The sequence below is a fragment of the Amphibalanus amphitrite genome, unplaced genomic scaffold (genome assembly GCF_019059575.1).
Source record: "Amphibalanus amphitrite isolate SeventyFive unplaced genomic scaffold, NRLGWU_Aamphi_draft 000052F_arrow, whole genome shotgun sequence".
Taxonomy (NCBI): Eukaryota; Metazoa; Arthropoda; class Thecostraca; order Balanomorpha; family Balanidae; genus Amphibalanus; species Amphibalanus amphitrite.
This window is the reverse complement of record NW_024881548.1, coordinates 167,783-194,962: the sequence shown is the minus strand read 5'-3', so window position 1 is coordinate 194,962 and position 27,180 is coordinate 167,783. Positions and strand designations below refer to the sequence as shown.

Sequence of the window (27,180 nt, the reverse complement as noted above, 5' to 3'; positions counted from 1 at the left end):
GTGACGTCATAGCTCCGTGACCTGACCTGACCCGGTCAATTTTCTTGCACCACACGATAGCCAATGCTTGCCCCAACATGCATGGGAAGTTTCATCATGATCCATCAAACAATGTGGGTATCACCGGCAGAAAACCTAAGGATTCGGCGCAGACGTTTGGTAACTGTCGGCCGGAGGCTGTACCTCTTATGACGTCATAACTCCGTGACCTGACATGACCCGATCAATTTTTTTCGGCAAAAGATGCACAAAGGCTGCCCTAGAGGGTATTGAAAATTTCAGCCCGCTACGACAAGCCGTTTAGCGTGCACTTCGAAAAAACCTCAGGGGGGGGGTTGATACAACCCCCCCCCCCCAGGCGTTCTAGGGTTAAAGTAAGCAATAAACACAGCTCGAATGTTTGAATGGACAAACTGATGGAGCCGGAGCCCTCGCTTTGTGCAGAGCTTGTCTGAGCGCTTGTTTTTGCCTCCTGCCGAACGCCATTGAATAAGGGGGAAAGGATCCACCCACGCCTCCCCAGTTTATCTACGAAACTAAGCATTGTAACGTGAGATGATGTTTTTCGTACTCCAGCGTAGATGGGTAGCCATACGGCTTCCACGGTTGACAGTGATGACATCAGTCATCTTTTTGCAAACTCGTTAAAGATTTTGGGCTGTACGGGGATTCGAACCCCGGGCCTTTGGATTAGCGCTCCAATGCTCTACCTCTGAGCTATACAGACCAAGTACTTTAACGAGCTTTCTGCCAAGTTTTATGCGGATCATTCTTAGGTGTTGTTTTTTATCCGCTGGGACTGAGAGCGTGAGATGATGTTTTTCGTACTCCAGCGTAGATGGGTAGCCATACGGCTTCCACGGTTGACAGTGATGACATCAGTCATCTTTTTGCAAACTCGTTAAAGATTTTGGGCTGTACGGGGATTCGAACCCCGGGCCTTTGGATTAGCGCTCCAATGCTCTACCTCTGAGCTATACAGACCAAGTACTTTAACGAGCTTTCTGCCAAGTTTTATGCGGATCATTCTTAGGTGTTGTTTTTTATCCGCTGGGACCATTTTCGCAGCGGACAATCTGAACCTAGGGCGCGTGCCGTCTGCTCGGCGCCGGCCGCGGCCCAAAATCCCGCAAAGATGCGCCCGCCACGTGCAAACCGCCGAGCGCACCCCCACCAAAATTTAATACGACAAACAGATGCACGCGTCCGACTTAAGTCCAAAATTTCACCCCCGTAGCCCGCACCGTTCCGGAGCAATAGCCCGCCAAGCGTGACTGACGCGTTACATACATACATACATACATACATACATACATACGTACAGACGTTTTGATTTTTATATACGAAAAACATCATCTCACGCTCTCAGTCCCAGCGGATAAAAAACAACACCTAAGAATGATCCGCATAAAACTTGGCAGAAAGCTCGTTAAAGTACTTGGTCTGTATAGCTCAGAGGTAGAGCATTGGAGCGCTAATCCAAAGGCCTGGGGTTCGAATCCCCGTACAGCCCAAAATCTTTAACGAGTTTGCAAAAAGATGACTGATGTCATCACTGTCAACCGTGGAAGCCGTATGGCTACCCATCTACGCTGGAGTACGAAAAACATCATCTCACGCTCTCAGTCCCAGCGGATAAAAAACAACACCTAAGAATGATCCGCATAAAACTTGGCAGAAAGCTCGTTAAAGTACTTGGTCTGTATAGCTCAGAGGTAGAGCATTGGAGCGCTAATCCAAAGGCCCGGGGTTCGAATCCCCGTACAGCCCAAAATCTTTAACGAGTTTGCAAAAAGATGACTGATGTCATCACTGTCAACCGTGGAAGCCGTATGGCTACCCATCTACGCTGGAGTACGAAAAACATCATCTCACGCTCTCAGTCCCAGCGGATAAAAAACAACACCTAAGAATAAGCATTGTAACGAGGCGGTGTTGCAGAGGTCTCACAGTTACGCATCCGAAGCAATCCTGCAATGTGGGATTTGAGGTAAGGTGATTGATCAAGGTCAGATCAGGTCGGGGGTTTAAATGGAGCATTTTCATGTTTAGCCCTCGCCCACACATGGGGCCACCCCCCAGGTAGTCTTTCTGCTCTGCACTCAACATTTTTAGAGCTAGAAGCCTGATTTTTGGTATAGCTGCTCCTATATCCTTTTTTGATGTCCACTTAAAATTTCAAGTTTCTGTGGTTTTTGGTTTCGGAGATATGACCTTGTTTTTCAGGTCATGTCATGACTCATGACCCAAATGACCAATTCTCAACATCTTGCGTTAGCTATGGGTCTTGTGAGCTTTTGACACCTTGATTTCGGCCTTTTTTGCCAGTCTTACCTCCCACCTATCATGGAACATGTTCGACGATGTACAGATGTCAAGGTCAGAGTCAAGGTCAACCTAGGTCATCTAAGATAATTGCGTTTTAGGCAAGCTGAATTTACTTTTCGTGAAGTTTTTTGACTGCATTTTTGGTAAAAGCTTCTCAGATCATGATTTCATGTAATATGGACACATAAACAATCGGTGCACACATCAGTAGGTATACACACAGACACACACAGACATACAAACACATGTCATTGACCTTGACCTAACTTGACCTGAAATGACCTCAGCAGCAAAAACCTGGTCGGGTATTGTGACAAAGAGGTTCTAGCTGGCTTGGCACCAGAAAACGGCATCGTCATCGGTATATGATAAGCAGCGCACTTGATATCCAACGGTGACCCAAAACAGCAACATTTTTTAGTTTGACCTGACCTGGAAGGTCAATGACTGACCTGAGAAGGTATAACTGGGTATCCTTGGATTCGTCTCTTCCCAAAGAATCTTTTTGGTCTTTACCGCGAAGCTCTATCTCCAACAGGAACGAAATGGCGCGGGGGGTGGCAACCACCCCCCATGTGCGTTCTAGGATGAGAAAATGGCATGTGCGGGCGAGGGTTAGAGCACTAGCGAGCGCCGTCTCGAGGATATCGGGCCCAACTTTGGCTCGAAGGCGAAGAAAAGGACGGTGAGGCTATTTCTGAGGTGCTAAACCCATGGAAGTTTTTTTTTGTTAAAGATCAGGTCAATAAAGTTCGTTTATTTTAAAGTACTAGGTATACCTTGTTTTCTGGCCAAGTTTTGCCATAAAATTTGATGAAAGTATGCATCGTCTGTGCCGTTGGACATTATTTTTAGGTGTAAGTGAACATAAATGGTACCGCTTTGTGTTGTTTTATTTCAACAAAACAGATAGGCAGATTGATGAACGACGTCATGCTCTTAACGATGATTCGAATTTCGAAATAACAAGGTCATCATGTGGCACATAACGTGTGTTGAGAGTTTAAGTATTTGACATTTTTCAAAACATCTGGGAATTGAGCATGCAAGATTCGCGAAAAAGTACGAAGTTTGAGATCAATGTTGAGCATGACGTTGACCTTGACCTTGCATGTTGACCACATCATTGCAATCCTGATCCTCATCTTTTGTTTCACACCCAATTTATCCGGTTTTACACTTACTTTGAGAGTACTATACATGTGTTGGTTTTTGCCTTTGACCTTGACCTCTTGACCTCTGACCTTGAAAGTCGACCTGAGGTCAAACATTTTTGGTGCTGTAGACTTGTCTGGTAAAGACCTGTCGTTTGGTACCGCCTTTGTTTCCGTAGTTCCTTTATTTACCGAGTTAGACGAAAAACGCGGTGACTTCGAATTTAAAGCCCAATTTTAGTTTGCAGGCCAGCACCAGTTTCTCAGACATAGGTATAAAAAAGCAAAGACTATAAAACAGATTTCGATGTTCTTCGTCTCTCTTAGATGTTTTCTGGCTCATGTTAACACATGAGCCAGAAAATAACGTTATTATTTGAAGATACATCTTCTTCTTATAAGCTATTTATAAATAAGGCAAGCTGAAAATTAGTGTTTAGAACACTATTTTGTCTCCGCAAGGCGTGGACTTCTTTATTATGTGTGGTCGTTACCTGCAGCTACATGCGGCATGCATAGGATGCATGTACATGCGAAGGCATGATGCAATAGTTGGAGATGTCTCGGGGATCGTGACTAGGAGCCGCGCCTGTTTGCCAAGTTACGAGTATATAACAGCCGCGACCGGCCAGCGGAGCATCAGTTCATTCTCAGCCTCCTAAGGCACAACACAGATCTCAGAGCCACTCATCGCCAACACAATGAAGGTGAGTCCATTACAACGGCTCAAGTTTAGCTATATACAATCGCAATCTACATAATATAGCAGATTGCCATCGTTCTATCATAGCCTGATTGTTTCCATGCTGAGATGAATAAAATCTGGAAAATATTGTTTACTGCCATGCTAGAAGGAAATCTTATTCTAATTATGCTGGCCTGCACTAATTCCAAAACTGAAATATATTGGTATGAAATGAATTAAATTTCTGCCATCCACCAGGTTTTCGTTGCGACTTTCCTGCTGGCGGTGGCCGCTGTCTCTGCCGACCGCCCTCTGGGAAGGTCTGGTCCCGGCCAGAGCTACGGAGCTCCCCAGAGGAACGGAGGGGCCTCCCAGAGCTACGGAGCTCCCCAGGGCAGCGCCTCCCAGAGCTACGGAGCCCCTCAGACCAGCTACGGCGCCGGCCAGGAGGAATTCCCGCCGCAGCCGTACTCGTTCGAGTACGAGGTCAAGGACGACGAGGGCAACGACTACGGCCACAAGGAGGAGTCGGACGGCAGCCGCGTCGAGGGTGTGTACCGCGTGCTGCTGCCCGACACCCGCGTCCAGACCGTCACCTACTACGTGGAGGGCGACTCTGGTTTCGTGGCTGACGTCCAGTACGAGGGCGAGGCGCAGTTCCCCGAGGACAGCCAGAACGGCCAGTACGGCGCCGCCGCCCCCAGCAACGGCTACGGCGCTCCCAGCCCGGCCACCGGCTACGGATCGCCCTTTTAATTTCAGACTTAAATGTGTGCATAATGCATATACACACTTACTCATGTTAGCAAGGCATCCGGTGTGTACTTTTATTATTTGTAATATTTATTATTTGTCAATTATTTGGTATACGTAACCTGTTCTTGTCTTGTGTGTTTCGATCGTATTGTTTTATGTTCTCTTCTTTTTGTTGTCGGTTTTGGTTTTATGCGTCTTTGATCTAAATATGCAATGCTTTCTACACATTGAGCTTAAAATAAATCTATAAACGAAACATATTACGTTATCTGTTTTAAGTAATATCAGGAATGTGAGAAACAAGCTCTAGTTACTGACCAGTGATCGGTCCTATATATTCGGTCCCATATATCGGCTATATCGTGGGGATACTAAGAAACGCCAATTGATCATTGCGCTTCTGACGTCACTGTGACGTCATTTCAAATGAGATCGACACCAAATTTGGACACAACTTCGGCTAGCAATTCATAAATGTGTGTACAAAGTTTGGTTTCTCTATCACTTTGTGGAGCGACGAATTCGTTGGAGAAGTAAAGGGGCGCAACTAGTTGCCCGGATGCGTAATCGCCAATTGTATTACACGAATCGGCCAACCAATAGCTTGCCTCCTGAGTGACGTCAGCGTGGCGTCATACTTTCGGTCCTCGCCCTGGTGGCGTCTATTGAAGCTAGGTTTTAAGTTATTGACATTTAAGCTACATGGGGTATATTATCGCCGTGGCGAAGTGGTTAGAGTAACGGACTGGTGATTCAGAGGTAGGTGGTTCGAATCCACTCGGCGACTTCGATTTTCGTGTCATCTGTCATCTGTCATTGTGCGTTTTTTATACATTTGTAACGGCGTGCACCTAAGAAATCAGACGTAGGCATTCTTCTAATGAATATGTTGCATAAGATAGATATTTGCAGTCCAACCGATTGGTTCGGTTTCGGTATTTTCCAATGGTCTTTGTTTGTATTTGGTTTGGTAGCGGTGTTCTGATTTTCTGTGATTGACATCACTAATGCATAGTGCATACTATGCGAACGTAGCCAATGGAAAGACAAATGGTGCTGGGCGATGGCCATTCATTGATCAATATTTCTCACTGCCAATGGGTGATAGAACGCAGCATTGACAGGGGCGGCGCTGACCTTTTGAAAGTAGGTGGGCACTTAGCAAGGTAAAGTACCTAAAAGTAGCGAAACCTAAGATGAAAAGTAAAAATCGCACGCTGGTAAGCAGGCTATTAGATAGCTTTTCGTGTAAGAATCACCATGCACAAAAAAGTTCGGCATAGCTGTTAGCGTAATCACGGGACGAGATAATCAGTTTCCAGCCGTCAGAGCGTCATCTATAGGAGCTATGCCCTAACTATAACTTTTACATTTCAGACGCCAGGGGGATACCTAAGTCCTCTTTCTTGGAATCTAGTTAAAGTCAAAAGATTTATATTAGACGTTTATGAAGATAACTTGGGACTGGTTGTTAAGTTGCATGCTCACGGCGGGCTGTCATCAATTTATCTCTATACATGTCTTATCTGATCGATGAAATAATACAGGAATCCGTTGTCATTCGAGTGTGTTTCATAATAGCTCTTCCGACTTTGACGAATATCGACAGTGCCGTAACAAAATTGGTAGTTCAGGTATAGACTGCAACTGCAGTTCTTTTGCAACTTATTCTTTAATCAGATGAACACTTGTCAGAGATTTATTGGGCGTACGATATTGGCGTGCGAACGTAGGGGCCAAAAATGCGCGTCTACGACCGACTTCTTTTTAAGAGAAAAGAACCGCTAAAGCAAGAATCGATCCACCGACCTGTCGTCCATCACACCGAGACTCTAACCACTCGGCTACGGCGACACATACATGCCTGATAGCCATATACAATGCAAAAATAGTCTCAACTCAAATCTAGCCTCAATGCATGCATTGTCGCGGCGGATGGCTATGACGTCGCACTAGAGATGTCGCTAGTTGATGGGCCGATTCGTGTAATACAATTGGCGAATACGCTGCCCGGATCGATCCCCAGCGCGGCGGCCGGCGGGCGGCGTGGAGGGCCACTGGCCGCCGGATATGCGGAATGTGAGAAACACTAGCCTTCTATTTATTCTCTTAACTTACGCAAAATTAGTTACGGTGTGATGATTCCAGGAGAACCACAAACCGCGACCCGGTGGTGTAGGGGGAGGGGGCAAAGGGCCCCGTGTGGTTTTTCGCAGGTAACTCGACATCGGCCGCGAATCTTAACTCGCAGTTTTCCGTACCTTTTCAACATCAATTTTGTGCATCTTGAAAAAGCAAAAAAATGGGTCTTAGATCACCTTAGGTCACGAGTTAGAGCGGTCAAGCTGAGGTTATGCTCGTCCATTTTCGGTTGAAATGATGTGTAAAAATCGCAGAGAATCATATTATCAGTTTAGAGACTCGAAAATCGAACTGAAAGAGCATGGCAAGAGAAATTGCTTTCACGAACTTACCAATGAAAAAAGTTCAAAATTTTAAGATTTGGCGACTAAAATTTGATATTTTTAGATTATTTTCAAATTTATGCAATTTTACACACACACAAAAATGGAGTACCTGTCAGAAAACAACGTGTTGACTCCATACCTCCCACAAATCAGTAAAATATCTATAAAAACATAAACATAGTTATTTAACGGACTTCATGTATGCATAAATTAAATCTTATGTCGCTCCATTATTTTCGATATTTGTATTTATGATGAGTCTAAAGTAAGCTCTATGATATCTATCACCTCTTCCAGAATAAAGATAAAAGTCCTGTCTCTTTTACATAATACAAGTCCCTTTCACCTAGAAAGAAGTCATTTGAAACCGGTACATATTTGACAATTTAACCTTGCTGTGACGTCATATATGAAATAAAAGTGGCCAGAGAGGTTGCTGTGGCTGCAAATGTATGAGCTGTTTTCATAGCTCCTCGAATATTCACGATTCGCAGCATGCCGTTTCATACGATTCAGCATGGGTCTTGGGATTCCACGAGACTGACCCGTCTTGTGATGTCACAGACCATCTTCCATTCAGATGACTAGTAATTGGTCAGATCTAAGATATTTGTCCTTTCCAGGCTCATTTTAGAAATTCAGCTAATTCTTTATGGTAGACTGTTCGTCGTTGTTAATTGGACGTAGCTGACCATGTTTGAAATTCCTGTGACGTCACTCCAGAGATACGATGGTCGATGGGGGCTCTTTGGTCCCCCCCCCCCATAGGACCTGTAACCTGCCAGACTTCAACGGGGTGTGGGATAAGGTACCTACCTTATTCCAGAGATTGTATTTTTTCGATTTATTTTTAGGCAGGAGGATGATTGACTGGTGAGGTATAAATGGGCAATTGACTAGTGTTTTTTAGCAATGATGAAACTATTAAAAACAAAACTAACCATGCATACATAGGCATTTCTCATAAGTGGTTTTAGCTGCTATGGATGATCAATCAGTGAAGCGGTGGCGTCTTAATGATTTAAGGAAAAATTAATTACTAGCCATTTTCAACTACAGGCTCCTTTGGGTGCATATTTGAATAATAAAGTTTTCGTTGGAGTTGATGGCTCACGCCAGAATGCACCAATTGATTTTTAAGTTCACGTTTTTCTTTACAAAATAAAAGAGCTCATGTGTGTGCCCAATTGTTTTATTGTGACTTTCACATTCATTTTATCTCAATGCTCAATTAAGTTACATCATTTGATTACATCACTCACACCAAACACTCTATACACCACGGTCCAGTCATGGTCCAGTCTAAGACATTCCTCATTCAACTTCACCACTCAACACATTTAAAACATTCGATCACAAGTTTACCAGATCAATACATCCACAGAAAATGCCAAAAACTAACCAGATATTGCCAAAAAAATGACAAGAAGAGTGAAAGGCACAAAACACTCACAGTGATACACATGTAGATGATAAGGCAAATAAATAAGTACAGGTACTAGATTCAACGTCCGTTGCTCAGGTCATAAGTCTTGCAAGTCCATGTAATAAATAGGAGACGGTGTTTACATGACAATAGTTGCTTAGAAGGGGGATCCGTAGCCGGTGGCCGGGCTCGGAGCGCCGTAGCCGTTGTTGGGGGCGCCGGCGCCGTACTGGCCGTTCTGGCTGTCCTCGGGGAACTGCGCCTCGCCCTCGTACTGGACGTCAGCCACGAAACCAGAGTCGCCCTCCACGTAGTAGGTGACGGTCTGGACGCGGGTGTCGGGCAGCAGCACGCGGTACTCGCCCTCGACGCGGCTGCCGTCCGACTCCTCCTTGTGGCCGTAGTCGTTGCCCTCGTCGTCCTTGACCTCGTACTCGAACGAGTACGGCTGCGGCGGGAATTCCTCCTGGCCGGCACCAGAGGGAGCTCCGTAGCTCTGAGGGGCATTGCCCTGGGGAGCTCCGTATCCTTGCGGGGCAGCGGAGGCAGCCGCCACCAGCAGAAGCACAGAAATGCACACCTGCCAAGGATATTCCAGCATTAAATTTGATTACTTCCTTGCAAAACTGAAATGGTAAATTCTAGAGTCTACACCGAGGCAATGATATAAATCAATAATTAATTTCTGTCGCTGCAAGATTCCAGCCACTCAACCAGCTATCGCAAGGAAGCATCCATTAACCATTTATACTATATTATACAAGGCCACTCAATGCCAGGTACACAATTGCGTTGTAGCTAGGCTGTTACCTTCATTTTGTTGGTCAGTTCTGTGGTTACACTGCTCCTTTTGCTCAGAGCTGTGGATGAAGTGATGCTGTTCGGAGCAGCGGCCGCCATTATATAGGTCCGATCTGACCCGGCCCGTCACGATTTGTTGAGGTCAACTTGCAAAACATCGCCGAGTGCCGATGCCTCTCCCAGTTGGGTTTAACGTTCATCATGAAATATTGAGGCAAATAATTGCTCATCAATGCGACCTTTGGTCTAGCTCACGGCTTCAACCGCATTTACGGGGCCATGAGCTAAGCATACGGTTTGGCATAAACGCTAAATGACGCATTTGATCCGTATGTCATGGAAAACGTTTTCTGTTAAAAAAAATGTTGCTATTCTCAAGGTTCTCTTGCGATATTTCCAAATATGTTATGGAATAACAATAATAAAGATATTATCAAACCAATATGCAGTAGTTTTTCTCCAAATCCATTTTGCATTTGCATTGATCGAAGTCCGACGAACTGAAACTTGAAAGGTAATGATAAAAGGAAGCAATATAAGCATAAGTTACGTTATTTAGGCCACAATACAGACCAACAAAATGATCGTCGTTAGTGTCAGGAAATCTTTCACAGAGAGATGAAACAATTCGATGAATCAGTAAGCTCTCGAACCTTTGTCAGATTTGTGATGAGGGTCACCTTACATAGACCTCTGTACATACATAGAGGGTCACGGTACATAGACCTCTGTTAAGTCAGGTCGGCCATGCGATCTCATCATCATAGGGCGAAATGGGAAATAAAGGAAGTGGACGGTTTATAGTTTACACCGTGCTAGAGGAAATGCATAAGTGGATAAGAGCGTCGTGTAAAAATTGATATAACCATGCAAGGCCTTTTGCGTCGTCAGTCACCACAGACGTCAATAGCGGCACCTTTTGGGCATTGAAAGACTTATTAGACAAATGGACAGTGGCAAAACTATCAAACGGTTAAAAAACATTGCTGTTAAGGTGTTTAGCAGCAATGAAACATCAATATACATCAATATGCTTATCCTACTTCTTTCAATTTTTCTTCAAGCATTTTCCGAACTATTGATTAAGAAATCTAAGGCCGACGAAGGATATGTATACTCATTATAGTCCATCAGGCTTATTACAAGTGGAGAAATGAAGCGCAGAATACACACAAAGGTGCCACAAAATGTCACTTTTAAATTCTACCGTTTGGTGCTTGGTAGAACTGTTACGCTAAGCTAGAAACACTTTTTTACGCTAAGCTAGAAACACGCCGCACCAAGATTTTGAGTTATTCGAAGATTTTATGTCCATTATCAACAGAAAGAGTACATTACGTGTTGAATTTTTAAATATACCCTCTTTGTAATACTAAGTGAAACGCAAAATAAAGACAACGTTTACCGTGCGATTATAGAAGCTAAAAGATGGCTTTCAATTGATACGAATTTGAATACCTGCAACAGCGCCCATGCCCCAAATAACTTTCAGCATTAGCCCGCTCCACCTTATCAGTCATTTGTCCTTGAGCAATCCTCAGGAGGACAGCCCAGCTCTATGCCTAATTACACTTCCCCGTTCCAGACTGACGGTCACCAAGCCAGACAAACAGGAAGACGGCTTCATTGTGGGCATATCTTTCCGCGGGTGACTGTTCGATTGGCTGTGTGTCGTACATATGTTGGTGAGCTAAATCACTGATCAATCTTTTCCCAAGGTTTCTTGCTACGTTCAGTCGGGCGCTTCTCTGTGTTAAATCAGGCGGCGCTGTTTGAAGGGGTAGCCCAGTCTAACTCCAGCAGGGGCATGCTTATTGCAGACCTGCGATCCCTAGATGTGTTCAAACTGACACTTATTGCAGAAGTCCGTCACTGCAGCTTACTGAGCTCATCTCTTTCACGCTCGGGACGCGCCTAGCCAATGTTCACACAGCTCAAGCTCCGCGATAGCATGCGGCCAATTCATTAGCTTGATCCTGTTTGGACACACACACTATCCGGCATAACAGAATACGTATGCGCTATTGACTTGGCAAGACAGATGTTCAATGCAGATTACCTGTGCCTTGATATTCTTCGATTTGTTTCTACTTTCATTTTAGGCTCCGTGTCAAGCCCACCATAGCGCCATGCTGAGCGCTATATGGTAAAAGAAATTAGGAAAAGAAAATGGAAATTAGTTTTCCCTTTATGAATGCGGCACCCTATCACATTGTGACATTTCTATAAAGGTTGTTATCAAGGCTATGTGTTGTTATGAAGAAATGCCAAGGAATATAAATAGTGGGATGATAGTTAGAAATCGTTCTTCAGAGATAAAAGCGCTTTTTCATCGTTTGTTATGCATGTATTATTTCAATATAGGTACTGACACATTCAAGAAGCACACACAAATAACTTACAGACATTTCAGACTTATAGAACACATACATCAATAGATACAACATAGACTTTGTGTTAATTTAGTTTCCCTATCTTCAATGATATCTTACAACTCAATATATCGGCGGCCATTGGGAGTTCGATGTCAGCATCGTGAGGGGCTCCATATGAGCATCATCGGTTTCAAAAGAAGGTCTTAACCATCTGTGCTTTAGAAGGGGGATCCGTAGCCGGTGGCCGGGCTGGGAGCGCCGTAGCCGTTGTTGGGGGCGCCGGCGCCGTACTGGCCGTTCTGGCTGTCCTCGGGGAACTGCGCCTCGCCCTCGTACTGGACGTCAGCCACAAAACCAGAGTCGCCCTCCACGTAGTAGGTGACGGTCTGGACGCGGGTGTCGGGCAGCAGCACGCGGTACTCGCCCTCGACGCGGCTGCCGTCCGACTCCTCCTTGTGGCCGTAGTCGTTGCCCTCGTCGTCCTTGACCTCGTACTCGAACGAGTACGGCTGCGGCGGGAACTCCTCCTGGCCGGCGCCAGAGGGGGCTCCGTAGCTCTGAGGGGCATTGCCCTGGGGAGCTCCGTAGCCTTGCGGGGCAGCGGAGGCAGCCGCCACCAGCAGAAGTACCAGGAACACCTGTCCAGAAAAGAAAACGACGATTAGTGCAAGCCTTTCGTAGGCAAACGGCGCTACTTACTAGCAAATATTAAAAAACAAAAACATGTACATACATGTACTTTCGCCGCTTTCAGTATCAGTGTAGGTAGATTTACCTTCATGGTTCGATGTTGTTGACTGTATTGAGATCAAAGAGCGCTGTGGGTGGACTGATGCTGTGCTCGCCGACCGCCTCCATTAAATAGTTCTGCTGACTCCCGACCGGTCACGAACTGAAGGCCGTTTTGCAACCGCTGCACATCACTTGCCCCACATTTGAAGTCAGCCAGCATGTTGTGTTGATCAGTCATCCTTGAGAATGATTTCAGCAACAAACCTACACACACATTTTGTAGCTCGACCCTTACCAAGGTAACAACTATACAACTATAACCCCGATTGCGCTAGATTCAAATGCATTGTTGTACTTGAACACGCATAAGTCGTGGCCCGAATCACATTCAATGGACGTGCCTGCCAGCCACTTCTGCAACCGCGTCTCCATTTAGGTAATCTTCCCCGTGATGTCACTGGCCACAGCATTTAATGCACTTAACTCTTGCCACTCTTCGTTGGCCACAAGCTGTCCAAGAATTCACAATAGTCGTTTTTTCACGACGGTTATCTGGTCACCTTTGGTGAGATTTGGTCAAATTATGTGGGTTCAAAGTAAATTCTAAGATTCTTAGATTCTTCTAAGATGGATGATGATAGTAGATTATCAAGAATCAGGTATGGTTGATAAATGAACGAAGATCAAGTTATTTCAGGACTTGAGCGGCCGGAATGAGATGCTGCACCACACTGCCGGGCGACTGCCGGGCGCTGCGCCCGCTCCGGCTCGGCCGGCGGACCCAACGCAAACGCAGACAATGCAGAGACGCCCCTCAAACAGTCCAATAATTAACAGTTGAGATCTCGTCATAATGACGTCATTATCTTATAACAAAGAGCTGCACACCTCAATAACAAGAGATGCAAACGCCTACTATTTTACAACGCATTCGCTGGATGACCTTAGTGAAACGGCTAATGCCTACCTATTTTCTTGAATTTGCCGTTATGGACGTGGAAAATACCAGTTTGTGATTTTCTCAGGGTATGTCAAAATAGGACTATCTCAAGAGTGGCTGGCCCGATTGCAATCAGATTTAGCACACCATTGGGGATCGGTTATGGGTGCCCTCCGTGCACAACACAAATCATTGGGGCTTTCGATTGCCCGTGCGCACGTGCAGTGGGCCGCTTCTATATCTCAAGAAAGCTTTCGTTGATCGTGCTCAACGTCGGAATCTATTGTTTAGGACTGGTTAGAGGTGTGGCCTATGCAAGTCAGTTGGATGTCTCACTTTTCAGGTTCGTATGTGCACTGCAGGGCTCACTGTGGCGCACCCCTCCCCAACCCCATGAGTCGCCCAACTAGTCATTTTACTGGTGTAACTATTGTTACTAATATTTTCTGCGAAATTGCAATGATTCGCTTCGTGCTTCCCGCTTGTTTGTATCAAAGCGTTTTTATTCCAACAATTAAATTTTCAAAGCAAAATGTTAGTTACATAGTTAAAAATTTAGGGCGATATACTGCATAAAACAATTGCTTAGATATAATTAAAGCTTAACACTCGCCCCGCTGGGGAGGGCAGTTTGCCCCCCCCCCTGTGGTTTTTCCTAAATAGCAAGAAAACGGCGGCGTGAAGCGCCGCCAAATTTTCAGTACCTTCCCGGGGACATCAATTTGACACCTTCACACACAATTTCAAGTAACTATTAGGTCACCTTAGGTCAGGAGTTAATGAAGTCAAACTGAGGTCATGTTCGAGCAAAAATGAGCAAAAAAAAAAATGAAATCTTGAAACGCTCACAAATGCTACACAGCTACAGTTACCAAGCAATTTGAAAGTTATTTATATGGTCACGTAGAGAAAAGACGACGCTTCAAAATTGCTATCTCGGATTTGCGAAATTTTTGAATTTTTATCCCCAAAATTAAAATGTTGATTTTTTAAATGCCAAAAAACTTTTTAGAATTTCGAAAAACTGAATATATGTGATATTCCCTGCGCTATCCTGTCTACATACCAAATTTTAGATCGATACCTCCTTTTTTGGCCAAATTATAGCGAAAAAAACTGTTCAAAATTGATGACGTCTAATTTTTTAACTCAATTTTTAGCAATTCTAGACCACGTAGCGCAAAAAAAGACCACCATTGAACTCCTCGTGACGAGCTGCATCGAATCGATACCCATTTTACTCAAAAATGTCAGCTTTCAAATTTGACCTAATTTGACCTGACCTTGACCTGACCTTGATCTGACCGTCACCAGAGAATAATCTAAACTGGCCCCAAAGGCTGTCTGGCCCACGTAATCGCATTTGGCATATAAAATGGACCATAAAACATGCATCACATGATATTTTTATATTGTGACCCTCAGTGACCTGACCTCTGTGACCTGACCCAGTGACCTCAAATAGCAGAATATATGTTTGACGAACAATTCCTCATCGATGATTTTCAATGAAATGCATTTTACTCGATTTTAGAGCGCATTTCTTGAAATGCCTGTAAACGGTGAAAATTCGAAATCTGACCTAACCTGTGACGTCATCAGTTCGACCTAGGTCAATGAAATTGGGTCAAGGTAGTTCCCTGTTGGGGCTATCCAAAGCCTTTTGCTGCTTGTCGCTATGTTGCGTGGTTCTCGAGATCTTAGGGGGGCAAATTGCCCCCCCCCCAACAGGGCGCGTTGCTCGGCAGACCCCAACGGGGCGCGGGTTAACCCTCGCCGGCACAGGCCATTTTGAGTCCTTCGACGGCACAAGGGGGGGGGGGGGGTTGATACGACCTCCCCCCCTCGCGTTTGGCCCCTGATGGAGCTAGAGCTTTGCGGAAAAAACGAGCGTGTTGCCCGTCACGAGAGGAAGCCAATGATGCCCAACTTTAAGGTCCTAGGTCATCGGTTGACCTTCCAGGTCAGGTCAATGACCCAAAAATCGGGAACATCGGGACCTGTTAGAAAGTCGTAAAGCGTGGCTGCTAAGGGGTTTTCCGGGGTGGGTGCTGATCACGAATATCGTGTTAGTTTTGATCACAGATGATGTCGTTAAGCGTTTAGGCCAGGTCGGGTCAGGTCAGGTCAGGTCAGATCAACCGGTAGGGGTCGTGACGGGTATTCATAGTGCCTGTCATCCGCCTCTGACAGCTTCGTAACATGTTACGAATGCACCAAAACTACTTCGTAAATGTTCAAATGGTTGCTAAATTCGAATTCAGCTCCAAAAACTAGCCTAGAAACATGCAAAACTAAAAAAAAGTGAACCGAGGTCACCAAAGGTCAATGACCTGACCTGACCTTCAGGTGACCTTGACACCCACCCTAATGCATGGTAGCAACATCAAATCACATGTTTGAACGTTTGAAACCACGAAAAGCTTGCAAACGCGCGGCTAATGCGAGCCGACATACGCCGAATCGCAATTCCGGCCAAACATGGTCATGGAAAAGAGGTCACAGGTCAAAGGTCATTTGGGTCAGGGTCATGAAATTTTCAGGGGAGGTGTCAAATTGATCAATGCGAGGGTACTGAAAGTTTCGTTGCGATCGGCCGCTATTTACGCGAGTTATTTGCGAAAAACCTTAGGGGGTGGCATCAACCCCCCCCTGTGCCGGCGAGGGTTAAAGTAACAGCATAATTGAACATTTTGTGGTTACAGGTCAGCTTAACGCATGATGATGAACCAAGTTACTTACTTATGCTTTGGATTAGAGGCATTTGCTGTCCTTGTGATCTTTTGGATTTTTTATGCTTACCGTAAGGTGGGGCTATTTGAGACAGTGGGGCTATTTGAGACAGTATTTAAAATTTCTATAAAATAAAAACCACTTAAAATTTATGCTTTATTTTTTGTTCAGGCGATTTACTGCTCGATTCCACACCTTCCTGAGCAAAAATATCACACAAAAATCAAACGATCTTCATTTTATAGCGATTTTAAATACTGTCTCAAATAGCCCCACTGTCTCAAATAGCCCCACTTTACGGTACTCATCTTAGCATCTAGCAAGTTTGGTGTTATAGCACTTCAGCTCTTGCTTGCTCGTAAAAGTTCCTGCTTCCCTGCAATGCACTTACTTATTTATTTTATTTATTTATTTATTTGGGGTCAAGGACAACAGGCATACGTGGGCCCATTTAATGTCCAAGCACTCAAAATCAGTCAAATGTTACACACAAACACTGGGACAAAAACATTGCAACTACGATACAATTTTACAATTCTTTTATATATGTTGACACATTGGCCCTAAGTTCCCTTAAAGAGTCACTTCCTTCATTAAAGAATTATTCCATTTCCACACCTCGACCGTTTTGTTTTATTCCATTTGCTCGATAGTCTTGATGCAAAATAATCTGATGTTGGACCGAATCCAGAATCAGTATCGTTATCAGTTCCTTTGCTTGCTTGAATTTATCAAATGAACCATACCAGATGATATGAATAGGTCATAATAGTTGTATGTATATAGTTTTAGTTAATAAATTCATTAACAATCTGCCAAAAGACAATTGAACTATAACCAGTTATATGCACTCATAAGCGCCACCGACATAATCTCTTGGAAGCGTACCTATACCAGTAAAACGCCTTTTGGGCGAAGAACGAGCGAGCGAGATAGTGAGCCCTGCACGTGCAGAAGGGCGAGAGGGTACTTCCAACGGGCTTGTGCAAAGCACCCTTCTAACCGGTCGCTAGCGGTGTACCAAATTTGAACGCAATCGGCCCAGCCGTTCCTGAGATCTGGAAGCAGCATTCTGCACGTGCGCACGTGCAAACGGGGTCCAAAATGACTTTTGCACGGCACCCTACTAACCGGTCCCCAACCGTGTACCAAATTTGAGCGCAATCGGCCCAGCCGTTCTCGAGATCTGGAAACGCCCCCTGCACGTGCGCACGTGCAGTAGCACCCTAACCACAACACATGGGAATGCATTGCCTGGTGGGTGCCTACCTGTATGCCAAGTTTCAGCGAAATCGCCCCAGTAATTACTGAGTTACTGAAATGGGAACAAATTTGGCACCTCTTATTGTTGTATTTTGCACGTGCAGTGGGGGTCACTCACATAGATGAAGAGTATCAGACCTTTGGTAGAAGGGATGCAGCTACCCTATAAAAATGACCGCAAGACAATCGCTCCAGCCGCTGCTGAGATATGGGCCTCTCAAAATCATTAGGGGAGAGTGGGGTGGGTTGTATCAGTTTTTACTCCGAGACCCATAACCTCGTAACTATCCGTGATAAACTCATTATTTCCATACTATCTCCTTCCACGATTCTTCTGCTTTTTTGTGCAAAGTAACTTTTCCGCTACCTCTACCAGTTTTTCTTCTACGGTCTGCCGAATAGAGCAATGTTTTTGATACAACTTGCCCCATGGCTTGGGTGAGTTGTATCACATGGTGGGGTAATTTGTATCACTAGGTATTTCACGTTTCAGGGAGTGTGCTTGCTACTGGTTTTGAACATAACAACATTAAATGGGGTTAATACATTGTATATGCTCAATCAAAGGCTTCACTTTTATTAGACCAAACATAGGTCAATGCAATCCGAACGAAACATCGAAACGAGCGAAACATCAACAGACTAGATGCAAAAGTGGCCCGTTAAGAGCAAAGAAGCCAACACATTGTGCCGAAATGGAACGAGTATTGACTAGCTACCTACAAACGCGAGACAGGGCTTAGCTTTCGCGATCAAAAGCAACATGCCCATACATACATACATGTTACAACATACCCCACCCGGCTCTGATACAACATGTACCTCGCCGCCATCTTGGAAAAAACATCCTCGTGCTCAAAAACAGCGGACAGCTGGAGAAATCCATTTTCACTCACGCAGCCTTAGAACCTACCCTCACCACCGCTACGGAGATCTTTCAAATTCGTGCACATCTAAATGCCAAAAACACACATTTTCTTGCAACTCATTTTTTTAGAATGACATTAAAAAAACATAAAATCGGTTCTCACCCCGAGACGCGTCCACCCAGCCACACGACAGAACAGGGAAAGATGGCGCCCGGAAAACCTCGTCGGCTGGTCGTGCAACGAGCGCTATCTATTGGATAAATTTGGCACAATTCGCCCTGATACAACTTGGACATGATACAACTCTCCCCGCTCTCCCCTACTTTTGCAAAACTGCTTGAACACCCTCGACTTTTCACGTGGCACGTGCCACGGCGGTCACTGAGATGTATCAAAAGTAGTCAATTACGGGGTAGAAGGGATGGGGCTACCCAGCAAAAAAGACCGCAGGCCATTCGATCCAGCGGTTGCTGAGATATAAGCCTCTCAAAAGCGTTTACAGGCCGGGCCGGGCCGGGCCGCTCATACTGAGATTTTTCCGTTATATTGAAAAGACTTCGCTTCGCTCGCTGCGCTCGCTCGCTCGTAATTAGCCCCTGCCTCTGCAGGCGTGACGCGATGAGCCTAAAAAATTACAATGTAGTGTAGGCTGCGCTAGCTACAGTAATCCCTCCCCTCCCTCCCTCCACTGCAACGCACCATTGCGGGCACGACCAAGGTCTAAACCGTGCGGCAGACGTCTTCACTGCGCCGAACGGCGGCGGCTGAGTGTCGGGCGGGTGGCCTACCTCACAGGCGTCAGCTGACTGCACGTTATGAGGGCGACGAGCGCGCCGGGCTGCGACAGGCGCGGGCTGCAAATCGTTCGATGAGACCGTGACATTCAATGCATAAATTTGAACGTGACACCGTCAGAAACATGGGGAGGAGAAGGCTCCTGTTTGCCTTAGACCGCGACCAGGCTCCCAGATTCCGTTTCCGGACACTCCAACTCGGATTTTAGGTTTCCTCAGCATTGGGTCTCGGGCAGTCTCCATCATCCCATGCTCAGTATATATCACGGAATACTTAGTCTACGACAGACTATATATTCCGTGGTAATATGATCGTTTACAGAAATATTTGTATGATGAAGGGGAAAGGAATAAAATTTGATGGTGGAACAAGTGATTGTAGCTGTTTTGGTTGTGGTAGATTTATACAGTAACACGTAATAACGTGCGGTGCTTCCAATTAGCTCTTCTCCTACGCGATAAGCGTAGTCGTACTTCAAGCATTTCATGTATGACTGTAACTTGTCGCCGATCGAAGCGGTCAATTTATCAAAATACCGAAGTTTTAGTGGTAATAAATATATTTTATTTCTCAAAGGATCCCTCCGCTATCTAAGTACTGGCACCTATTTTCGGCTAGCGACGCTTGACGCAGATCATTTATCACGCATGAGGCAACAAAATTATCGTAGACTGTAAAAAAACAGCAGGTGATGTCGCTTTTTAGAATCCGTATCCGGTGGAGGGGGTGCGGGCGCCACCGTTGGGGGCGCCGTAGCCACCGCTGGGGGCGGCCGGCTGGCTGTAGCTCGCAACGGGGGCGGCAGCAGCGGCCGGGGCGCCGTAGCCGTTGTTGGGGGCGCCGGCGCCGTACTGGCCGTTCTGGCTGTCCTCGGGGAACTGCGCCTCGCCCTCGTACTGGACGTCAGCCACGAAACCAGAGTCGCCCTCCACGTAGTAGGTGACGGTCTGGACACGGGTGTCGGGCAGCAGCACGCGGTACACACCCTCGACGCGGCTGCCGTCCGACTCCTCCTTGTGGCCGTAGTCGTTGCCCTCGTCGTCCTTGACCTCGTACTCGAACGAGTACGGCTGCGGCGGGAATTCCTCCTGGCCGGCGCCGTAGCTGGTCTGAGGGGCTCCGTAGCTCTGGGAGGCGCTGCCCTGGGGAGCTCCGTAGCTCTGAGAGGCGCTGCCCTGGGGAGCTCCGTAGCTCTGGGAAGCGCTGCCCTGAGGGGCTCCGTAGCTCTGGCCAGGACCAGACGTTCTCAGGGGACGGTCGGCAGAGACGGCGGCCACCGCCATCAGGAGAGTTGCAACGAAAACCTGCAAAAAAGTGCGCACATATCAAATGCATGTCAGCGCCATTTCCGACCAGAGCCCTTGGAATGGCACACTTTTATAAACTTCAGCAATATTGCATATAATTAAACCAAGTGCACTATCAACGACACAACTTTTCTAGTTCCTTAGCGTTTCAAGAGCAGACATTAGAAGTGAACTAACCTTCATGACTAAGTAAGGCGTTTCAGTCGTAAGAATCCCGTGTGCCAGAGAGGGCAGTGAGTGAACTGATGCTGTGCTGACCGGCCGCTGCCGTTATATAGGTCCGGTCCGGTCCGGCTAGTCACGAGCCGGCCGCTCCCCTACCGCCGCACGACCCTGGTAGTCGTCGGACGGTGGGTCCGTGAAGATTCCGGGCCAGTATCACCTCACCACGAAGGCACGCTGATTTCGACCACCCCACAGTGAACGAGAAGAGCCTCACACCTATGAGAGAGCGTCAAACGGAAGAGGAGAGACACTTAGGCGCGTTAACAGGATTTTTGGATGGTGTTGGCACTTGGCCGGAATCTTCACACTTCACCCAGTTTGGCACTGCAAACTGGGCCCCCATGCCGAAGGGCCCCAGGCCTCAGCCAAAAAAAAAAGTTTCCCTATCATGAACTTATTTGGGCCTGTTGGGGCCCGAGATGGGCCCTCCTGGTCTATTCAATTATCATTTCAGCTCATCTTTAGGCGGTCTAAATATTAGGAGCCCACTTGAGAACTTTGGGCCCACCAATTCGAATGGGGGGGGCACGGACCCGTGTGGCCCCCCCCTTGAGTGGCCCAATTGGAGACACCCGAGAACGTGTGCTGTTCCTATATGTAAGCGACAGATGAACGCGGTATTAGACCCGTTGGAATGCATTTACTCGCTCGCAGTAGAATCAAACAACACAGCAGGGTACATACAATGAATGAGTTATAGAAATGCTACACAGCAGCCACATTGTTAAAACTGCAACGCTGCAGGTATAGTCAACGCCCATGTTATGATCATAATTAGGGGAGCCGCTATTTCAAAGACAAAGATTGATGATGATTTGCACCTTTTGATGACCCAACAGGTGACGTTTAGGATGGTGCGTGGAGTTGCGAACCTAATAAACCCTTGTGCTTCGTAATATGCATATGCACCCGGCTCTTGCAAAAGTGCACCGATCGAATACCGATGACTCGATATTAAAAAACAAACGCAGCAACGCATGTAAATGGACACAGGAAGGAAGAAGATAAGGATGCATCTATATGACAATGGACAGTAAAGTCATCCAACCCTGGCGCCATTCATATATTAGAATGTAAACTCACTTAGACTTGACACCATTGATATATTGGACGGTAGAATCACCTAGCTCTTACACCATTGATAGTAAAGGATTTTGTTTAGATGCCGTTTGTCATATTAAATTAGCTAGGTACTTAATAAAAAATGCTGTCATATTCGCAATTGGTTTCACCAGGGGTGAAACCCCTGACCCCAAGCAGGAGCCCAGAGACTAACCAGCCATAGGCGGTGGAACGGGGGGAGGGGCACCGGGGCACCGTGCCCCCCTTTGATTTTGGCATTTTTACATTAGCCCTATGGGCGTTGCATGGAAAGAATGGGACCAAAAGTCCGCAGTGACCCCTTCCCCCCCTTAATTGAAGGTGTTCCGCCGCCACTGTAACCAGCGCCGGGGAGGGTGTGGTTTTTACCCCCACCCATTACAGTTTTTCGCGAATATCTAAAAACGGCTGCCTTATGATAGATAAGCTACAATAGTATATTAACAGCATGTGTGAAATTTTAGACCATGTCATAAATGGTCAGGTCACTGGGTCACCTTAAACCTCGTCCTGGTAGGGGGGATTAGTTGATGCAAGCCCCATGAGGATTATTTTTGCGATGGGCGCCGAACCATTTGTCGGATCGTGCTGGAATTTGTAATAGCCTATGGGGTATCCTTTGCGCTACTTTTGGTTAAAAAAAAATGCTTTCGGGTCTTGTCAGGTCACCGAGCTATGACGTCATAATAAGCACAACCTCCGACCGTTTTTTGACAAAACGTACATTCCGCGTAACTGGACGTGATCTCATCGACAAACACAAGAACGAAACTATTCCGTGTGAGTTATGTCAGATTTTGACAGGACGTGACTCTTAGCATTGTATACTGACCTTTCTAAGGTCAACTAAGGTAGCGAATGACCTCGCATATTCACACGACGACCTTTGTGATATGAGCTGTGTTTAGTGGGGTTTCTTGAGGTCCTGAATCCGAATCTGTGGCTCAATTTTCACCTAAACGCCTTTAAAACTGTTCCTTGCCCTTTACAAGGTCAATCCAGGTCAATTAGGACCATCCTCGCCGGAGGCGGGTGTGACCCCCCGTGTTCCCGGGGACTATACGTCACGCCAGTAATTACTTAAATGCGGTCAACTATACAACATTTTGTTGCTACATATTAGCCGTTTTCACGACGGGCTATCCGGCAAATGCACCTGATTTGACCAAATCTGCACCTAATTTCTTTTACAGCAAATATCTTCATTTTATGAATTTATTTCAGTGTTTTAATCGATGATGCTCACTGATAATATGGCAAAGCAGGCATATAAGCAATTAGTGTAACCCTAGCTGATAGCTGCTGAGAGACACACTGAACCTGATTTGACCAAATCTGCACCTAATCTGTACCAGATGTGCACCAAATGTGTACCAAATGGCAGTCTTGAAAACGGCTATTTCATTGAGAAACACGGTCGTGAAGTTTTATGTCGATATCTTTCATAGATTCGCCAATATTGGCTAAGTAACTTGGAAAATTATAGCTTTTCCCCGAAACTTGACCTTTGACCTGCCATAACTGGTTCAAATGTTGCCCTGGGGTAAAAAAATGCCACCAATCGCGAGTGCTCGTTGAGAGCAATCGACTGGTCTCTGTTGCAAAGCGCTACTACGCTTAGTTTCGAAACACCAGGGGGTCGCATCGACCCCTTGCCAGGCCACGTTATAAAAAATGCCCTGCCAGGGCGAGGGTTAAGTGACCTAGCTAGGCCACTAGCTTGAGGCTATAGGTCACCTTAACCGGCGCACCGACGGGGGTCCGCGCCAACTAAACCGACGGGGGGGGGGCTGCTGACCGCCCCCCCCCCGAGCTGCATCGAATCGATGCCCATTTTTTGCAAAAATATCAAGTTTGAAATTACCTTATTTGACCTGACCTTGACCTGACCTTCACCAGAACATAACCTAAACTGGCCCCAAAGGCTGCCTGGCCCACATAATCGCATTTGTCATGTAAAATGGACCATAGAATATGCATCACAAGATATTTTCATAGTTTGACCCTCATTGACCTGACCTCTGTGACCTGGCGTGTGACCAGTGACCTAAAATAGCAAAATATGTGTCTGGTGAACAATTCCCCATCGATGATTTTCAATGACATGCATTTTACTCGATTGTATAACACCTTTCTTGAAGTGCCTGTAAACTGTGAAAATTCGACATTTGACCTGACCTGTGACGTTATCGGTTTGACCGAAGTCAATGAAATTGGGTCACAAGGTAGTTCCCCGTTGGGGCTATCCAACACCGTTTGTTTCTTGTTGCTTGATGTTGCGTGGTTCTCGAGATCTTAGGAGGGGGGGGGGTTCAAAATGCCCCCTAACGGGGGTCCCGACCCCAGTGTTGCTCGGCAGACCCCAACGGGGCGCGGGTTAAAATTAAAACATATCCACTCATATGCAAAATTATCTAGCTACAATTCACTATTGCTATTTACTATTTACCTACCTATTGCCCCTTTTCCGAAATGATTATATGTGAGGACACTTTCTGGAAGATTAAGAAGCAGTGTCTTTGATGCTTGAGACTCATTTACAGGAAACTAATTAATAACATTTCTCTTTTATCACAGGTATTTCATTCACTAATTTAAGTTCAAATCCAACATTTTCAGAATCATTTAATTTCTCAGCCTAGCATCGTAGTATCATTAATGTCCCAAGGATCAATCACTTTAGCCAGGAAAGATAAAATGTTCCTGCACAGCATGGATACTCGAGGGCAGCGCTTTTCGAGGAGCGCTGCGGCCCGAAGGTTGTGACTTTGAATTGTGAAAAAAACGCCCGACCGCCGCAAAACGCAAACACCGCAAAACGCGCAAAACGAACGCCCGAAACGCCAACGCAAACGTCGCAAACAAAACCAATAGACAAACACACGCCTAAAATGTTCCTGCACAGCATGGATACTTTCAATGAAAATCACTTCAAAGAGGACCGATGAATAAGGGAAAACATTTGTTTTGAACATTTCCCAGCATAAGGATGGTTTATATGCTGACATCACCGCTGATCGTGGCAAAGTTGCATCAAGTGGTGACCAGTTTGGCGACATGCAAACGTTTTACTATATTGCATAGACCCATCCCATCCTTTATTTCAGACTCAGAGCGGCTAGGTAACTCTTCGGTCTCTTTATCCGAGAGTTTTGGTGACTGATTGCAGCACTTAAATCGCATTTAGTAATATTTGCATCTGGATACCAGCGCTACATCAAGTTAAATGAGACCCGCAGCACTCGTCCTAAATGCCGTTCATATGTATTCAGCGCGGCGTCCCGGCTGTTCTGTGACCGCTACCGGTCAGGGTCGGGCCGGCCGACCGACCGGGCAGGCGGTGAATCTCTGCCCCGTGCACCAGTTGATCTCATTCGCGGGCCAGTGCACCAGTTGGCAGCACCAGCTGTGACGCAATGACGCATTTCCGACCTGGCGCCAAGGCCGAGGAATAAGGAGGGTCGGCAGACACCCCTCCGGCGGCGCATCCACTGCAGACGCTACAAATGAGATGCTCTAGATAGCGATCGTGCTCCGTATATCTTCGGTGTAACCTGGTGCAATCACTCTAATTTCGTACGCTCCACATTTGCGATAGGTTGTGCCACGATGGGCCATGGGAGTGCCGGGTGACCCTGGGTCATCAGTAGTACCTCAGCCGGCTGCCAGTGTAGCTGTCTGCCCTCAGCGGGTCGGCGTGCGTCCTCTGAGGTCGCCGGAGCAATTAGCGGTGACGGATGGCCGCCACTCCGTCATCAGTCAACTCACGAGATATCGGCGCCTCCAATCGCGGGATGGAGTCAAGGGAGGTGTGATCTACTGGACCCGCTGATGCGTCACAAATCTCCGCACCCGTTCCCACTCAGCATCGGCTCGATCGCCGCTGATGACGGGCACTCTGAGCCGTGATTTATCCGGGCAGCCCGCGGCGACCACCTCTGCACCCAGCAGCGGGGTGCGGAGAGACAATGCAATGGGTTTATCAGTTGCACAACCCCCACCGACAGCCCGAGTGTCGGGTGAAGGAGGGGGCTCCTCGGGTGCCCCGGGCCATGGACGGCACTCGTTACTTACACCCGTCCGGCCGCCGAGCGGTGATTACAGCGATTGCTTTATGACTGGCACCCGGCTATTTTCTGTGTGACGTCTTCAGTCCTGCAGCTGGCCGACTGAGCTACGAGGCCGGGTCACGGCACGAGCCGAGCGCAGACATGAGTTACGAGGGCTGACACCGTCCGCGGCTCGTTACATGAGCTCGAAATTGTCTCAATTAATGGCACGCACGTATCTACTGGAGCGATGTCTTGAAATGCCCAGATATGGCTTCATGCGTTTTGCGTATTTTGTCAGGCCATATACTCAGTAACATGATCGCTCATTTATAGAGATAAATAGAAAGTTGCCTTGGCACCTATCGGTTCCAGGTTAACAGCAACTAAAAGCAGCCACCCTGACAGCACGTAAGACAGAGGACTCGGAGCAACAAATGCTTCAAAAAATTTTAACTTGAAGCATAGGCCTCTTACCTTATTTGTTAATAAGAGAAACCATCTTTAAGTGAACAAACAGGCGCGCGAAATCGGTCCCGTGGTCAATAGGCATTCTAGCGTATGTAGGTATGGTAAAATAATTAGTCAATAGTCATGCAATTTTTGCTAACATTGCACCGAATATGGTAATTTAATGCTGAAATGAGTTGACACAAGTAAACAGAACTTGTAAACATATAACGTTTTCCGAAGAGCTACAAGCAATACAACATATATCGAACAGGTCCAGAGTCCAGATGTTTGTAAGTTGTTGTGATCCCTCTTGTCAGCCCGGCTTGCTGAGATTATGCACGCAAATCAGTTATAGATTTGGAGGCTTCTGACTGACCTCAGGGTCTGGTTTCCACAGCACAACACATCTATCAACATTATTTAGATTAGTGATTACCGTCACCCATGGATTAAAGACATCGCCAACTGGACTGTGCGCCCAGCGGCCAGCGGCGGCCCCGGCGGGTCACCAAAGGGGGTAACTGGGTCAGGGCTCTCACGACGTCCGGTCGATTCTGCGCCATCTCTACGGTGATATACGACCGCCTCATTACGGCCCAAGTGAATCCACGCCATCAGGCTTCCGATACGGGCCTCTGGCTGGCGCAGACTTTTTCTACAAGACTCGTGCGGTATCCGTATCTGTGGCATAATGTGTTGGTGCGGTATTTCCGCGATGCT

General features: G+C 46.5%; 3 protein-coding genes across 4 annotated transcripts in view; 1 reads left to right on the top strand and 2 right to left on the bottom strand.

Moving 5' to 3' along the window:
- Window positions 1-4,013: 4,013 nt before the first annotated feature.
- The window catches only part of LOC122377887 (pro-resilin-like), a 29,545-nt gene continuing 6,378 nt past the window's right edge, over window positions 4,014-27,180 (top strand). The window contains exons 1-2 of one of the 2 annotated variants that reach the window (XM_043358446.1): window positions 4,014-4,189; window positions 4,426-4,576. In XM_043358446.1, the coding sequence (XP_043214381.1) occupies window positions 4,184-4,189; window positions 4,426-4,576 (157 nt within the window). In that variant the 5' untranslated portion in view covers window positions 4,014-4,183. Of the gene's footprint in view, window positions 4,190-4,425; window positions 5,184-27,180 lie in introns of those variants that run through there. The other variant, XM_043358447.1, reaches the window with a different exon arrangement.
- LOC122377888 (cuticle protein 18.6-like) lies at window positions 8,566-10,002 on the bottom strand. Its single transcript, XM_043358449.1, has 2 exons — window positions 9,628-10,002; window positions 8,566-9,397 (listed from the first exon to the last, which is right to left on the bottom strand). The coding sequence occupies exons 1-2, from the start codon at window positions 9,715-9,717 to the stop codon at window positions 8,975-8,977; spliced, it is 513 nt and encodes a 170-aa protein (XP_043214384.1). The 5' UTR covers window positions 9,718-10,002; the 3' UTR covers window positions 8,566-8,974.
- Window positions 19,867-20,874, bottom strand: LOC122377886 (pro-resilin-like). Its single transcript, XM_043358445.1, has 2 exons — window positions 20,810-20,874; window positions 19,867-20,629 (listed from the first exon to the last, which is right to left on the bottom strand). Exons 1-2 carry the CDS (start codon window positions 20,813-20,815, stop codon window positions 20,027-20,029), a joined length of 609 nt encoding a protein of 202 aa, XP_043214380.1. The 5' UTR covers window positions 20,816-20,874; the 3' UTR covers window positions 19,867-20,026.

Bases quoted from the DNA above. Each gene is read 5' to 3' on its own strand.
- LOC122377888 (XM_043358449.1), bottom strand. From the start codon at position 9,717: ATGGCGGCCGCTGCTCCGAACAGCATCACTTCATCCACAGCTCTGAGC. The intron at 9,398-9,627 runs GTAACAGCCTAG...TATCCTTGGCAG, and splicing joins AACTGACCAACAAAATGAAG to GTGTGCATTTCTGTGCTTCT.